Below are 17,461 nucleotides of genomic sequence, written 5' to 3' on the forward strand. Positions count from 1 at the left end.
CATAACACTACGGAGGGGTTTCTCTAAGCAAACTTACAGTTTTAATAGGTTGGCTTATTACATATCTCTATAAAACATAACTTAAAAAAAAAAAGCAAGGAAATGGCTTCTGTGCATTTCTTACCAGAGCTGTGACATCCTTTGTAAACTGTAGCTAGCAGAAAATAGGAAAACATAGTAGAAGCTGCTTACTGATATAAAGACAGAATCATGTTGTCATATTGATGCTGGAAACAGCAAGCTAAAAATACATCTATACTGATTTCTCTGGAAGGTACCAAGAGAAGTAAAGGGCAGTGAAGCATAAAGAATAACTTCAGTATCCTTCTGAGCATCTTTTTCTCAGGCTTTTATCTGGCTCTTATTTGGGTTGTCTACCATTTCTGAAAGCAAAATACATCTGGTGACAGGCATTCCTAACAGCTATTTCCTTCAATAGGCACTGCTGTCTGATACTGTGCCACAAAGCTTCCCTTCCACAAGAGCAACATTGATGTCTCTCATTTCCCCTGAGCTTCTTCCATCTCTGCTTCCAGATGACGAAACGGATGCTCTATTATGCATTTAAAATAGTACAACCTCCTCCTTACCCTGTAAATCAGAGCACAACCACAAGCTGTCAGCTGACTGCAGCTGTCTTTACACTATGATTTGGGAAGAAAGAATGATTGTTGGATTAAATGTGTTTAACTCAAAAATCAAGATCTCTCACCACTGTACCTTTTGTCCTGTTTTGCTAGTTTAAGAAAATTATTACTGAATGGACATAAAAATATTACTTCCAGAGGAATTCTTTTAAAACTGATACTGAATATTATGGAACATAAACCAGAATGCAGTGGAAAAGCTGAGTAGATAAGAGAAAACATGCATGCCATAATATTTTAAGGCATGATTACAGTCAATCAAAATATACATGTTGGGTTGTATGCCACTGACATAACAAGACTATCTTTTTGATGCTGATTATATTCACACAATCCTTTTCCACGGTAGAAAGACTGTGTCTGGATGAGTGAACACTCTGGTACAGTATTTCCCACAGTATGCTTGTAAAATTTTATGAAGCATCACCTGAAAGGGAGGGGGGGACAGAGTATTCTCTATTCTCAATGATGTGGTGAAGGACTGACTAGTAGGTTTGACTTCTCAAAACCTCTACTACATTACATTGTAAAACTCAAAGGGAAAGGAGAAGCTTATTCGGGCACAGAACCCCTTTTTTTCTGAAGGGGTTTTAATACAACTAGAATTTCTGCTGGAAAGTACCATCCTAGAGCTAATAATTTACAGACACCTCCTTTATTCAAATTTGAGGACAATAAAACTATATGACAGGAACTATGAAAAACTTGAAAAAATATCTGACACACTTCAAACATCTCTAAGATTCTTATGTAACAACTCTAAATACTAAATAGCTTACTTTCATGGGTCTCCACTTCTGGGTAAAGTTATGCCAAATGGGTCCTCACATACATGCACATGGACCATGCATTAACAGCAGATTCACTAAATAGAATATCCTGCACAGACAGTACTACTGCCTAATGTAAGCAGATATAATTGAGATGAATAAAACATGAATTCATTCAAGAGCAGTACTGAATTTCCTTACACATTCTCAGAGTTCATGAACACTAAAAAAGCTTGTTTATCTATCTATTTAAAAGTTCCTCATTCTGAGGGCACCTGGGTGGTGCAGTCACTTAGACAACAGACTCTTGGTGTGGGTTGGGATCTCAGTCACGAGATGGGCTCTATGCTCAACACAGGGTCTGCTTGAGATTCTCTCTCTCCTTCTGCCCTGCTCCCCCAGCCCCACTCATACTCTCTACCTCCCTTAAAAAAAGAAAAAAAGGGGATCCCTGGGTGGCGCAGCGGTTTGGCGCCTGCCTTTGGCCCAGGGCGCGATCCTGGAGACCCGGGATCGAATCCCACATCAGGCTCCCGGTGCATGGAACCTGCTTCTCCCTCCGCCTGTGTCTCTGCCTCTCTCTCTCTCTGTGACTATCATAAATAAATAAAAAATTAAAAAAAAAATTAAAAAAAAAAAAAAGGAAAAAAAAAACTCCATTTGGATTAGAATTGTAAAGAGCATATTAAATAACATTTTATATTGACAGTCTGGATCCTGATTTTATGTACAGTATCTAACAGTAACTTAATCCTAAAATAATCTTTCCTTCGGTTTGAGTAGAGTTGCATCAAAATCTCTATTACCATACATATTACCATTATACTACTACTACTATTGCATATTTATTATCTAATAAGTGGTAAAAACAGACAAAAAGTCCTACCAAAAAACCTGCAGAATAAGTTGGTAAGATTGAAATTCCTCCCTACCATTTCACCTTTAACAGGATGACCTATTAATTTAATCCATTACTTTTGATAAAATAAAAATTAATTATATGTCTGTCTGTATAAAAAAATACATGTCAAACATACCACAGCAAGGCATGGGAAAAGGGGATGGTATGCATACTTTATAACTTTCTAAATTATTTGTAACTTTTCTATCAAGCATGTAACTATTCCTATTATTCAAAAACTGATTTTGAAAAAGAACAAAGTAAATGCAAACTGGCAAAATATGAAAGAACCCTCCAGAATTTCTGGTCTTGCTTCCCTACTCTAGGCAGGACCACTTTCATGCACACTTGACAAATGGTCACCTAATTTTAAATACAATATTATACTGATTATGGAACATATTAAATACTTATTTTCAAGGTAATTCTAGTAAGTCTTAAGAAAAGCTTTGATTAAATTACATTTTCCAATTTATATAACATAGTCACAGAGTGGCAAATAGGGCATTAGACTCAGAGCCTAGAGATGAATTAGAACAACAGCTCTGAACCAACAGCGTGACTGGGCTCAAGCCCCTTGATTCCTAATCTGCATCCAATGCCAGTAAAGAATGGTGGTTTAGTTGAAAGTACAGGCTCTAGTCTCATACCTGCCTTGGGTCAAGTCCTAGTATCATTGCTTTCTTCCCTGTAATTCTAGAAAAGCTGTTTAACCTTGCTATGTTTAACACAGAACAGCACAAATAGGCTCAGAGTGCCCTGTTCAAACACCAGACACACCCAAGAATCTCCACCACTATCAGAACTGATCAATCGAAGATTTGATGTTGAGTCCATTGAGCTAACTGCTTAACAAAATATCGTGATGCATCCACTGAAAAGAATGGCCAGGTCTAGTTCTCCTATCCTGAGCCCATTCCAGGAAGGGCTTTCTTCAGTCAGCATCACTCTCTAGGCCACGTAATGGGTGGTGCCTGTTTCATTCATGCATAGCCAACATTTGAAATGGTGACGAAACCATTTTGTTTCTTTGAAAATGGAATAGAAAGTGTTTTTTATTTTTAATAATACCCTCAAAAACTAAGATATCAGTGTCTAAAATATTGTTATAAAATACTGTCAAAAATAACTAAAAATGAATGTAATACTATTCATATTGTTAATGTAGAAAATATATGATGGTTCAGAAAATGAGGCTGCCAAGTACAGGAGCACTAGTACCAGTACTAGTTTAGTAAAACTAGTAATTAGTCTTTATTTTATTTCATGTTTTTCAATATCACACACTATCATCTATAATCAGAAATTTATGATATACTTATCATGTATTATATACATGAGTCAAACTTTAAACCAAATTAAATTTTCTATGCTGCCTCTCAAAGATGAGCTGAGCACCTCTAGAGCAATTTGGTGCATCCATCACTTCAGGAAAAGAAAATCCCATTGACACACAATTGCCCCGTTGCCTCGGCTAACATACATAAGCTACAAGAAGCTTTCACTTGGGTAAATAATTTTTACAATGGCTGTAAAAATGTTCATGTTTACTTTTTCTTTACAGTGAATATTCAACCTCACAGTATATATCTTTAAAAGCATATACTGTAGGTAACAGACTTAAGACCAACATAAATACTTAAGGCCATTAGGGAACATTTTAACCCCAGAATCTGTTAGAGAGAAGAATTTCTGCATATGCTTTTTGAAATCCCACATTCTCTTTGCATTTTATAATAGCTTTAAAAAATGACATTCTCAGATGCCCCGGCTGAGTCCTAATGTCCTTTAGGAAAAAGCATAGTAAGCATTAATTATATACACTCCTTCGATTTGTCTCATGAATTATAGTATGTTCAAGGCTGGGTTTAAAAGTGAGGTGTTTTGTTTTGTTTTTAAAGATTTTATTTATTTATTCATGAGACATACAGAGAGAGAGAGAGAGAGAGAGAGAGAGGGAGAGAGGCAGAGGCATAGGCAGAGGGAGACGCAAGCTCCCTGCAGGGAGCCCAATGTGGGACTCTATCCCAGGACCCTGGGATCACGCCCGGAGCCAAAGGCAGCCGTTCAACCACTGAACCACTCAGGCGTCCCAAAAGTGAGGTTTTCTTTTATCATTAAGGGCATATGCTTGTAATCTCTTAAGATTAAAATTCAAATAACATGTCTGAAAAACAAATTTTGTTACAATTTTACTAGAACCCTTTACTAATGAACTTTTAAGATCTGTGTGCTCATACCACTCAAGTGAATCAATTTTTTCCGTGTGTGCAACACTTTGTATCTTGCCTTTGTTTGAAATATATATATATTTTAAGTAAAATATAGCAAATTAACCTTCTTTTCCACTGATCATGAAATTAGACAATTATTCCTCCCACTGCTGCTGCTTCCACATTGTTGCTCTTCATCAACCACACAGCGGGGTATGATGGTAATTTTGTGCTTGATTCCTGCCCTAGGAGTTCAGTACAATGCCAGCCATGCTGTGAAATGAGCACTGTTCGAAACAGCATCCAACCAGTGTCTTCACCTTGGCAAGGAAAGAGTCTACTAAAGATGAGAAAATAGTTCTGTTTTGGAAGTGCATTCTGTCTTTGAGTCATTGGATTGCCAAGGAGGATTCAGGTAAAGCCTCCCCTACGTCTGTGCCTCATCTCCTAGCCCTTTGTAACACCATAGTGGATTCCCTCATTTATTTCTAATTTGGTGAGTCCCACTGCCTTCAGTAGTTCTGTCTGCTGCTCTGCCATTCTGCTAAATTATCAGGGCAAGTACTCTACAACTAGCTCTCAATGCCTAGAAAAACTACCCTGCATAGTTGTACCTTTCTTGTTGAGACTCCCCAATGCCAAAAGAACTATGTGCTTAATCTGTTATCACTAAAAAGCCAGTCCTAAATAAAATCCACATGCCTTGAAAACACAAGGTAGATCCCCATGGATTTCAGTTAATTATATTTTACACAAATACGCAGAATCATTAGGATCAGTTTTAGTGATGTTTCTGTAAAAAAATGTTTACAGAAGAATACTTAGGACTTATGCCTTACAAATGAAAAAACATGACTTTGCCATTTCCATTCCCACCACAAAGATTCCATGTTGTACTTGAATTAAAAAACAATAACCACAGTTATTTGCTAAAAAGAATTTTAAAAACACAAATGTCAGTAGCCACTGCCATTTCTTAGATCAAGGTCAGCTTTCAATGTGTTACCTAAAAGGTTTTCCTCATGCTGTCTTATTCTACGGAACTACAAAGTCAATTGAAGAGAAGTATTTTCTTGAATTAAATTTATATATGTTACCTTCTTTTTAACTCCTAGCAATATTTAAGTTCAACAAAGGAGTTAAGGATTCTATTCAATTCATTTTCTTTCTAAAACTGAGGAAAAAATTTAGGCTAAAAGCTAAAGTCTTCAATATTTCTCCCGTAAGATGCAGACTCCATTCATTGTGAACCTTACTTCCAATAGAATGAATTGATACTGTTACCAAAACTGTAGTAGGTTAATTTACAGTCATACATATTGAAAAATTAAGAAATGGCTTTCATAAAATTTCTGTTCTCATAATAAAAAAAAAAGATTCTAATTCCTGGGGCTACCCACTGAGCTTTGGCTTCTGGTCAAAGGACTACCTCGGATGCAGTATCAGAGCAAACTCTTTAGGAATCTCATTCCAAATGGCAACAACAGAAGTACACTGTAGAATCAATAAAATATTCTTATGTCACTTAACTATAAAAACTGACAATATTTTTTTGTTTTTTGTTTGTTCATTTATTTTGGTAAAATGCTGAGAATTCTGACTCTGCTAAATGAACCAAAGGGAACTTTTTTCCTTCCCAGAATTTATATTCAGTCTACCTCCATCTTTAAAGAATTTTTATTAATATTTGAGACTATAGAACAATTCATATTTGAGTAAATAAAACTCACCACTTGGAGAATGTCTTCATCTTTTGGCATAACACTAAGTTCCAATGTTGTATCACTGAAATTGAATATATATAAAAATTATGTTAGGGGAGGTGCAAGTGTATAAAAGAGAAATAAAAGAAAGATAGTTAGCTCAGAATTATTTTTTAAATTTGCTTATGAGTTTAATTTTTGTTTTTATAAATATTTACTTATCAAACCCAAATCATTAAAATAAAAAAGTTACTTTTATATATAAAGCTAATTATGAAGGAAAGAAGGGATCCTGCCATATGTTTGAGCTATTCATAAGAGTCTTCTTTATTAAGTGTTTCTAATTTAAGGACATTAAATATATTACTTATTTTAAATATTCCTGGAACAGAACTCTTCAGTATATATTTATTTATTATTTTAATTCAAATCACAGAAAAATTATATATTTTTACCACATATTTTCACTATTTATCAAGTTAAAAATACATTCACATGAAATTAACCAAAGAGCCCTCAAATTTAACATTTTAAGTCATATAAAACATCTAAATTTTGAAATATTCCCTCTTGGCCTCAGAAGTGAAGGAAATCAGAGTTTACCCTCAAAACTATCAAAATGACTCATTTTTTAAAACTACATAGCATTTCAACTATTTGCTTTCTTCTCTGACTTAATTTTAGAGCTTAAACAGCTTAAAGTCTCACTTTATTTTGGTACTATAAATGCCCTGTTAAAAGACAGAGAAGTTTCTCTAGGTTTAAAAAAGCACCAAGGGGGTAAATTATACTCAGTCTTGTGATCTAGAATTATATTTAGAAAAAGCAACGATAGTGGGATGCCCCATCAAGTAATTCAGTATCTAACCTAACAATATCAGATTTTTTTTCTTCCCCCAATACAATCAAGAGATTAAGAAACAATCAGACAACAACAACAAAAAAAAGAAAACAAAACCTAATAGTTTACTGGTGTCACTTTTTGTTAGATTTGAACCCTTATTATCAGGTTCATAAATGCTCAGAATAGTAAACCATAAGAACCACAGGTTCAAATAAATTTTATTAATCAAATATGTAGGTACTTGTATTTCAATATTTAGAGTTGGTAGAAAATACATACTGATGTTTAGATAAATTCTTCTGCAAGGATACATTTTTACATTAATACACTGCAGAATCTCAATGGCTTTGTGCTGCATTATCCATTTGCTACCAACTGCAGACAAAAGGAACACAATTTTTTTAAAATAAAATAAGATCATGAAAAAACAGTATTTCTCTATTTTTCAAATTGCTTTATTGGCTGAAAAATCAAGACTGTCATTCCAAAGTGTTATTAACTCCAAGAGATAAACTGCACCAGTAACAAAAAAATTAATGAAGATTTTGAGGAAAACAAAGATTAAGTTATGGTTACTTGGAAAAAGTATTTTTCAAGAATAGATGTTAACAAATACACTAAAAAAATGCAACACCAATATGCTGTATCTATGATGAACTAATTTAAGAGAATAAAAATTGGGGTGATCTCCCCACTGCCTCGGAGTGGCTTTAAATTCTTCACAATCCCCTGTTCTCTCCAATACTTGAGATCAAATAGGGATCACTGTCAGGAACACCTAGAATCCAATATTTGAGGCAAGATTTAAGATTTGCTTTCCCTAAATTTAATTAAATATTAAAACAGTAAGAAAAATATTCAGAGAGCAATAAATCACAATCATATCACCTAATTGTAAAAATGACAATGCTTTTGAGCATTCATGTAACTAACTTAGATTACAGCATGAACTGCTTTAGACATAGAGGAGCTTGATAAAAGTCTTCAGAAAATAATGAACTTCACTTTAATTACAAAGGGATGATCTGGACAAAGGGACCCCAATCAGGGCCTACGCTTGACAGGAATTCAATATGCTAACCACTTTGGCTTTCAAATTCTTTATTTATAATTTAGAAAAATTTTCTAGGTGTGTGGTAGACAGAAAAATAGCAGGACTAAGTTATCTTTGAGGTCTCAGGTTATTCTGTACATATTTATTTGCCTTTAGAACTCAAAATTCTTTTATCCTGTAGAACGCAGGTAGACAGACAGATTCAAAGAGAATTTCTTGCTGTCTTTGCTAAAACAAATGAATAAATTTGAGTCAAGAGTATTTAAAGATATTGGAGTAAGAGGTTTTAAAGTAAATTTTAATATGCATTTATATTTTTATTACAAATTATAAATTTAATCGTAATTTCAAATAAAAGTGAGAAACTTAGAGTAAATCTAAAATATGTTCCTTTTAGATTCTTAAGGACTTTAATCACAAATCTGATATATTTGCCAAAGCAAAGCACCAAATAAGCTACCATCAGGTATTCATCCTTGGCAGTTCTCACATGTATTATCCACTCCAAGGGAAAGTCCCACATCTCCCCATCCCATTATAGAATATAGACAATACTATATTGAATCTACTTGCTTCACTTATTTATAAACATCCATCTTTGGACAAAATTAATCATATTTCGAGAATCTTACCTGTTTTGAATTAAAGCAATTACTTGGGAGTAGGTCTTTCCAATAACACTTTCTCCATTGACTTTTATAATTCGATCACCTTCAAAGAGAAGTAAAAAAAAAAAAAAAAAATACATGAGGAATTCCATAAAAGATCATTTCTTTTTTTTTAAAAAGATCATTTCTGACTACTTTTGAAATATTTCTTGAGTAATGTACTTATTTTTGATATAATCCTCCTATTTTTTAAAGCATCTTTCACAAACATGAATCTAAATTTTAATGTATACAGCTTCTGATGAAATATAGCTTAGGTCTTAGAAGCTCTAGTCAGGGATGAATTTAGAAACTCCAAAAGCTATAGTCACCAGGTGACCCTGGCTACACTATTTATGCCCATTATTTGTTTTCTGAGTTGCAGAACTACTAGTTATTCCTCTGTTTACCCCGTCACTTCCTTGCGTTGGAGACTTAAATTACTCTTCGTAGGGCAATAATTAATCAACTCACCTCTGGCAGATAAGGTAGTTCTAGAACATACAGATCCAAGATTATTTCAATTTTGTCAATACATATCTGTACCATTTTACTATTTTGTAATCCTTATCAAAATTAAATGTAGGCGCTTTTAAGAAAGCCTCCAAGAGCCTGTTATCTAAGTGGTAACCAAAAGTGCTCCTAATTAATAATTTATATTAAGTTATTTGTGTCCAAACCCATCTATTTGGGTATCAAGAAACATACAGAAAACTAGGTTCCAAAAACAGTAATAACTGACATGAAGATACAGGAAAGAACATACAGAAGGAGATAATGAAAAATATGGAAAATGAAATATGGAAGAAAGAAGAAATAAAGGAAAAAAGAAATCTGGAGGTATTGTTTAAAGAGGAATATCAGTACCTGTACATAATCCAGCTTCAAAAGCAGGTCCTCCTTCTTTAACCTGTTTAACAAATATGGTATCCATTGGTTCCAAGCGGTTTCTTTGTTTTCCTATGGGAGAGAAAAAGTCCAAGGCACAATCTTACTTCACAGTATTTTATTAAAATACTGAAATAGAAAAAATAAATAAATAAATACTGAAATAGAAAATGATATTTTAGACAATTAAGCAAAGATTTTTAATGAGGTGTTAAATACATATCCTGAATTTGGATGCTAAAATCACAATTTAGGAGTTTTCATTAACTCAAACATTTATTTTGTTTCTTCTGTAACACAACCACCATCACCGCAAGAGTAATGGTATCCATTTAGTGGGTACATTCTGTATGTAAATTACTACACTGAGAGTTAATTTCCATATCACATGTTACTACTACTATTGCATAAAAGGGGAAACTGAGGACAGATTAAATCCTCCAAGGTCACATAGCTAGATTACACAGGCAGTACTTACTCAACTGCTTTTTAACACTCCACTGGGCTAAGTACTAAGTTATAACAATGATGGAAGATACAGTCCTTTCCCTTCAGGGACTATGGTCGGAGAGAGATGTATAAACCAAAAATGGCACTATGGTATAAAAAACAATCATAGGCAAATACAATATACAGTTATGGCAATGACGAGTGCATGATCAACTCTGTAAGCCAATATTTCACAACTTGCTATCCATGGATCATCTGCATTAACACTGAATGTGCTTGCTAAAAATCAATGTTTTGGGGTCTAATCAGAAGTCTGCTTTGTCAACAAGTCTCCCGGATGATTCTTATACACACTAACATTTAACAACAACTAACAGTTTCAATAAAACAGAAGTCAAGGAAAGATTCCCAAATGAGAGGGCATGTAAGCTAAGTGATAAGCACTAAGACAAGGACTGTGGTGGGAGGAAGGGCAAAGAGGTAGATAGTGGTTCTCAAAGTGTGGTCCCCAGACCACATAACCAGGGCATTGACATAACCAGGGAATGTGTTAGTCATGCAAATTCAGGGACTCCATTTGAGCTCTGCTAAATCAGAAACTGAAGTGACTGTGATATGCAATCATGTTTGGGAACCACTGAAGTAGGAGACACAGTCCTCACTCTTAAAGAACATGACTGAGCAAATAAGGCAGATATATGCAGGGAGTGATATAATAATACTCATTAAATTGCAATACTGGGCAGAAAATGAATGTTAAATATTAAGAGTTTACAATTCTTGCCATATAAAACTAAATTTTCATCATGGTGTATCACAAATGTGGCTCAAAAGTTTCTTTTTTTCCTTTTTTTTAAAATACACATTTTAAAAAAAGATTTTATTTATTTGAGATAGCGCACAAGCAGGAGGAGGTGCAAAGGGAGAGGGAGAGGGAGAAGCAGGCAATGTGGGGCTCAATCCCAAGATTGTGGGGTCATCACCCAAGCCAAAGGCAGACGCTTAACCTGACCCAGGCTGAAGGCAGATGCATAACCAACTGAGCCATCCAGGTGCCTCTTAAAAAAAAGTCTTAAAAAAGCAATATATATCAATAGCTCCCTTTACACACTTTGCTATTTACTCTGAAAGAAGTCTTCTAAAGTAGTGGATGACTAATTCAATCACATATGCAACAGGGTGGAGTAAAAATTGCTTGTTTTTAAGTTTTCTTTGTTTTAAGTAGTGTTTTTGTTTTGTTTTTTAAGTTGGCTCCATGGTGGGCATGGAGCCCAACACAGGGCTTAAACTCATGACCCTGATATCAAGATGTGAGCTGAGATTGAGAGTCAGACACTTAACTGACTGAGCCACCCAGGCACCCCAAATTACTTGTTTTCAGAAACCAGTAGATATGGATCCAAATCCTTGCTTTGCCACTTCATAGTCCAGTTGCAAGTAAGTAAACATTTTTACTTAACTATTACTTTTTCTTCTATGATATTAAGAGATAATTATTCCATATTTTTACATTCTTGAAGAGTTTCCATGAAGACTAATAAATGAGATAACATGTGAAAGTATTCAGCATGGCACATAACTTGTTACTCCAGTTATAATTCCTCAGCAAATGTACATTTGCACTCTCCACAGTGCTCAAATGAAAACTAGTACCATATTTTATGTCTGTAAGTATTAAAAACTTGAAAGGTAATAAAAACACACTTGCAAAGTATCTATTATACAATTTAGAAGCCTATAAATTTGTTATCAGATATCTTCCCAAAGAAACTTTATATGGCCTTCTATATTCAGATAACATGAAAGCATTATAAATCCTTTTGTCATTTCAGATTAGCTATGATAGCCATGACTACTTTCTCTGTGAGGCTTTGGAGGAAAAAAAAAGAACTAATGTCAGTTAAATCCCTACCATGAAGAATATCCTAATTCTTAAGAGATGTTTGTTAAAGGAGTCAGGAACTAATTGTTATGACTGTATCACTGTATTGTATTATCATATTTCTATAATTATAATTCTATCTGCAACTTAATTTTCAAATGGTTTGAGGGAAAAAATAAACCAAGAGACCATCCCTAGACATGTGGACAGGCAGATAAAGCAGACAGAGCAATATGTTAATTGGTAAACCAAGACAGACAAGGTTTCTGCTGTACTTTGAAAATTATAATAAAAAGCAGGAGCGACTTCCTGGATGTGCCAAGCTTTATTTTTCTTCATAGAATTTATCACTCACTACTTAAAAATATGCTTTTATTTGCTTGCATTTTGGTTATTTGTCTCTCCCACTAAAATGAAGAACAGGGATTTTTGTCATGTTCTCTGATATCCAGAGTACCTAGAATGATGCCTAGCACAGAAGTGGCATTCAAAAAATATTCAATGAGTGAATAAATTTATTATTTAGTTTAATTCTCATAATAAGCCTGCAAGATATACGCAAGTAAGAGGAAACAGACTAAGTAACTTAAAAAGAGGCAGAGTAGGGATTTGAACTCGGGTCCGAATCCAAACACAGTGTTCTCAGTTATTTCAAAAATAATTAAACTATTTATTCATTTGTCAAACTTTACTGAATACAGGCAGACAGTCACTTATAATTACTTTGAATAGAAAAAAAAGTTTCTTTTCAGTATCAGTCACTTAAAATTCAATTATTTTTGGCTAGGTCTCTCTGTAGCCAACTCAACATTTATAAGAACTGGCATTTAAAGAAAATCATCTGTTTCTTCTTAGCTAGAGATTTGAAGGTTTAGTAAGTTTTGTTGAATCAAATCATTGCTTTCATGGACTTATATAATAAAAGAAGAAAGATTTTCCTCATTAATGTCTTCTAGTCTATTACGTCCAAAAGGTGATTATACCATACTTTTATTTAAAAATACAAAATGTAAATGACTTTAATGAACTCTATAAAAACATTGAGAGTTGGCTGGGCAGCAATGTAGTAAATTCTGAAAATTCTGATAGAAAATTTCACTTAAACATAATAGAAGTTGTCCAAAATAATTTTGATTTAATTTCTATAAAAGAAATATTAATTCTTCAGAGACTGACATGATAAAATCAGAGACACTGTCATTGACAAATCTTTCAACACACTATGCGTGAAAACATTTGAAGGTGGAACAGATTAAAATGGGGACAATCTGACAGCAAAAACCATCACATCTGCTGAGAACTACTTTTGATTCTTGCTGTCACTTTTCTTTCTGAACTTTGTCTAAAATCTGACTTACTATTACTACTTAGATATTATCCAATTCCTTCTAAACAACAGAAAACTGATAACCCTTAATTACAGGCAGGTTTCACTAAAAAATATACTTCATTTTAATTTCCATATTCTCTGATTCTAAGTTAAATGCTTGGCTTATTAATTTTAAGGTGTGTCTTTAAGAGAAGTATTACCCAAAGGATACAAACATAGTGATTCAGAGGGGCACATACATCCCAATGTTTATAGCAGCAATGTCCACAATAGCTAAAATATAGAAAGAGTTCAGATGTCCACCAAAAGATTGTGTGTGTACACACACACACACACACACACACACACACACACACAGAGGAATATTACTCAGCCATCAAAAAGGATGAAATCTTGCCATTTGCAATGACATGGATGGAACTAGAGGGTATTATGCTGAGCGAAATCAGTCAATCAGAGAAAGACAAATACCATATGATTTCACTCATATGTAGAATTTAAGAAATAAAAACAGACGAACACAGGGGAAGGGAAGGAAAAATAAGATGAACACGAGAGGGAGACAGTCATAAGAGATTTTTTAACTATAGGAAACAAACTGAGAGTTGCTAGAGGGGAGGTAGAGGGGTAGGGGCTAACTGATGGGCATTAAGGAGGGCACATGATGTAATGAGCACTGGGTATTATATGCAACTGATGAATCACTAAATTCTACCTCTGAAACACTATATGTGAACTAAATTAAATTTAAATAAAAATATTTTTAAAAAGTGTCCTCTCTTTATAAGACAGAGAAAGACAAATACCACATGGTTTCATTTATATGTGGAATCTAAATAACAAAACAAAGAAACACTCATAAATTCAGAAAACAAACATGGTTGACAGAGGGGAGAGAGGCTGAGGGTGGGTGAAATAGGTGAAGAGGACTAAGAGGTAGAAACTTCCAGCTATAAAATAAGTAAGTCATGGGGATGAAAAACACAGCATAGAGAATATGGTCAATAATATTGTGGTAACTTTGTGTGTGATAGGTGGTGACGACATGTATCACAGCAAGCACTTCATAATGTATATAGATGTCAAATCACTGTGTTGTGCACCTGAAACTAATTTACTATTCTGTCAGCTATATTTCAATTAAAATTTTTAAAAAATTTTAAAGAAAGGATAATTTTTAAAAGTATCTTCTTTTTAATATATTCTATTGGAAATGGAATCAAAAATTTCAAGTTTAAAATGTGTTATTCCATCTCTTGTCTTTAATTTTTTAAGTCAACGAATATGCACATCTAAAAGTCTGAACTGTGGTAATTCACAAAGAAAAACAATTCTTTACTTTCCTGTATTATCATCCGGCAGGGCCAGATAGCTTCGCCGGCAATTCCTAGTAAAAAGCCTCTTTTAATTCTATATCCATGTTTTATAATTTCTCATTTTTTGAGAACTCATAGGAAGTGCTTCGAAGAACTGTTTTTATTCAAGTGTTATTTCCTTGACCTTGTCAAAGAAAAGGAAAATGTGTCTTTTTAGCACACATACATAAATCTTTCTGTATTTGAGAAAAGAAGTAAAAGACGACAATCTGAATAATCTAAATGGCTAAATGACAGCAGCTAAAATGGCCAGGTACAGAAAACATTCCATTTTATGCTATTTAACATATAATTAGCAAAGACTTAACAAGTAGACAGAGATCCCATATGTGACTTTACTTAAAGTTGAATACTATTTTGAAATCAGAAAAAAAAAACCCACATACTTTCACATTATAGTAAATATAATCACTTGGGAGAAAAATAATGAGGAAGGAAGGAACGAAGAAGAGACGAAGGAAGAAAGGGATGAATGAACAAACTATGTGCAGGTAGTACTTGCCATCTAAATACTGGATGAATATCCAGGTAGCTGTGACTTCTATTCTCCACAGGCAGGATAATGCAGTAGTTAACAGCTTGAGCCTTTTAGACAGATTACATAGTTTAAAATCCTAGCTCTGCCATTTATCTTCAAGGAAGGTTATCAAATGTTGCAAAAATTAGTTCAATTTAATTGGGTATCCTGTATTTTACCTGGCAACCTTACCTCCAAATGATTTTAGACAAATGTTTTACTTGTGTTACAGTGAACTCCTCTGAACAATGAGGATGATGGTAATATATTCCCACCTGGCAATGTTGTTGTGAGGATTAAAAGAGACAATCCATTAAAATGCTTATATAATGTCTAATTCAAGTAGGTATTTAATAAATGTTATTACTGTGCTAGTCTGATAATAAACCTTTGGAAGGTTTACATACAGATCAGGGATAATTGAGGCTGGGGTGCTTGTCACTCTGCAAGTGCTTAATTAAATACTGGTTGAAGGAGTATCTCTATAAATCCAACTGTTATATTATGAAGAAATTGAGGAATACAAACCAAAGACTAAAGAACTCTTAAAAAAAAAAAAGAAGGTAGACAAAAATATGAGACTGTACTAAAAAATTTCCAGTAACTCTGACATGAACTACACAATACCTATTTTCAAAGAAACTCGTATTGAAACCAGAGGACTACATCCCAAGGCCTGTGGGCTTTGTCAGTTAATAAAGATTATTTAAATCTGTAAATGACCCTCTCCTTTAGAGAATGCTAAAGCCCAAAACATTGCCGACATTTAAATTATTTCAAAATCTAAACTTAGAATAAAAGCAAACAGACCCAAGCAAATGGATTATTTTAAGAAGTGACAATTTTGCAGCGCCTGAGTGGCTCAGTTGGTTAAGTGTCGCCTTTGTCCTGGGATTGAGCCCTGCATTGGGCTCCCTGCTCAGCAGGGAGTCTGCTCCTCCCTCTCCCTTTGCTCTTCCCCCAACTTGTGCTATCTCTTAAATAAATGAAATCTTAAAAAAAAAAAAAATGACAGTTTTGAAGTATGCCACTTATAAAGAGGACCCTGTAAAGAATATCCACAGAAAAGTAGATAGGTATAAGTCAGGGAATCCTATAGTTCTGGGGGCAATAGGAAAATATTTATTAACAGAGTGAACGAATACATACCTTATACAAAGAAATACCCACCCATGTTTTAAACAAAAACAAAGCAAGAAAAGAAAAATAATGGCTGTCACTGAGATTATTAAGCTTTTTGGCTTCTTCCTTCTGAGTTCCTGAAGATGCTACTGAACAATTTTTTTTTAAATGGAACCAATCTTCTCTTTTATAATGACAGTTAATTTTTTAAAGTATTCTTTTAATTGATTTCTTTGTTGTAAAAAAAAATCTACACAAGAGAAAGCCACTGAAATTAAACTGGGCTTCATATGAAAGTTACATAAGCCATGGAAGAAGGATACTCTCCACAAATGTGGAAAACTAAAGAGATACATCACATAATGGAGCATTAAAGCTCCAAGCATTAATTATTCAAAGAAAATCAATTAAATGGTTTATGGAAATTGATATTTAGTTTTCAGACCAAAAAATAAGTGAAACCACAATGTAGACTGAAATAGATATCAAAGGTAAATCTAAATAATGAAAAATGACCTCAATTTCTTTTTGATGGGTAATAGATTGCCATGGGGGGAAAAAATAGGGCATGAAGAAGAATTTATTGTGCAAAAGTTAGGCATTATGAATCTTTTAAGGCAGAAAACAAACGAGAAATAAATATCAAACCCAGGTTAGTGATTACCTCTGGGGAAAGAGAATAGGTGAAGAGTTATGGCCTCAATCATACTTATAACCATTGGGGTGGGGTGGGATGGGGTCAGGACTGGGAGGAAGGACGCTAAAATGCTAACCTGACAAAGATAGGTGGCAAGCATTCGGAAGTTACGTTTTCCCCCTATATTTTCTGTTTGCCTGAAATATTTTGTAAGTATTTCTTAATTGTTGGAAACAGACTTCTAATCTTTATTTTGAAGGTTTGGCTTGCTGATGGCATACAAAATTATCCTAAGAGCCTAACAGAGACACACTGTCTAACAACCAAAAAATCCATAAATATCATTATGAAGCAGCATCCAACTTTAAAAGACTGGTATGGCAGATTACTGGGTACTCCATTTCCTTTGGTTATGGCAGAAGCACTAATTAAAAAATATAAATATATGCTAGTTTATTAAATCTAGGTATTCCCAAATTT

General features: G+C 34.0%; 1 protein-coding gene across 12 annotated transcripts in view; it reads right to left on the minus strand.

The window, feature by feature from the left end:
* The window catches only part of ARHGAP21 (Rho GTPase activating protein 21), a 137,648-nt gene that overhangs the window by 42,115 nt on the left and 78,072 nt on the right, over positions 1 to 17,461 (minus strand). For 5 of the 12 annotated variants that reach the window (XM_072749399.1, XM_072749400.1, XM_072749398.1 and 2 more), the window contains 4 exons: positions 9,647 to 9,739; positions 8,765 to 8,843; positions 6,262 to 6,316; positions 125 to 154 (listed from right to left, as the gene is read on the minus strand). In XM_072749399.1, coding sequence (XP_072605500.1) covers positions 125 to 154; positions 6,262 to 6,316; positions 8,765 to 8,843; positions 9,647 to 9,739 — 257 coding nt within the window. Of the gene's footprint in view, positions 1 to 124; positions 155 to 6,261; positions 6,317 to 7,357; positions 7,451 to 8,764; positions 8,844 to 9,646; positions 9,740 to 17,461 lie in introns of those variants that run through there. The other 7 variants (XM_072749404.1, XM_072749403.1, XM_072749405.1 and 4 more) reach the window with 3 other exon arrangements.

This window comes from Vulpes vulpes, chromosome 2, assembly GCF_048418805.1.
Source record: "Vulpes vulpes isolate BD-2025 chromosome 2, VulVul3, whole genome shotgun sequence".
Lineage (NCBI taxonomy): Eukaryota > Metazoa > Chordata > Mammalia > Carnivora > Canidae > Vulpes > Vulpes vulpes.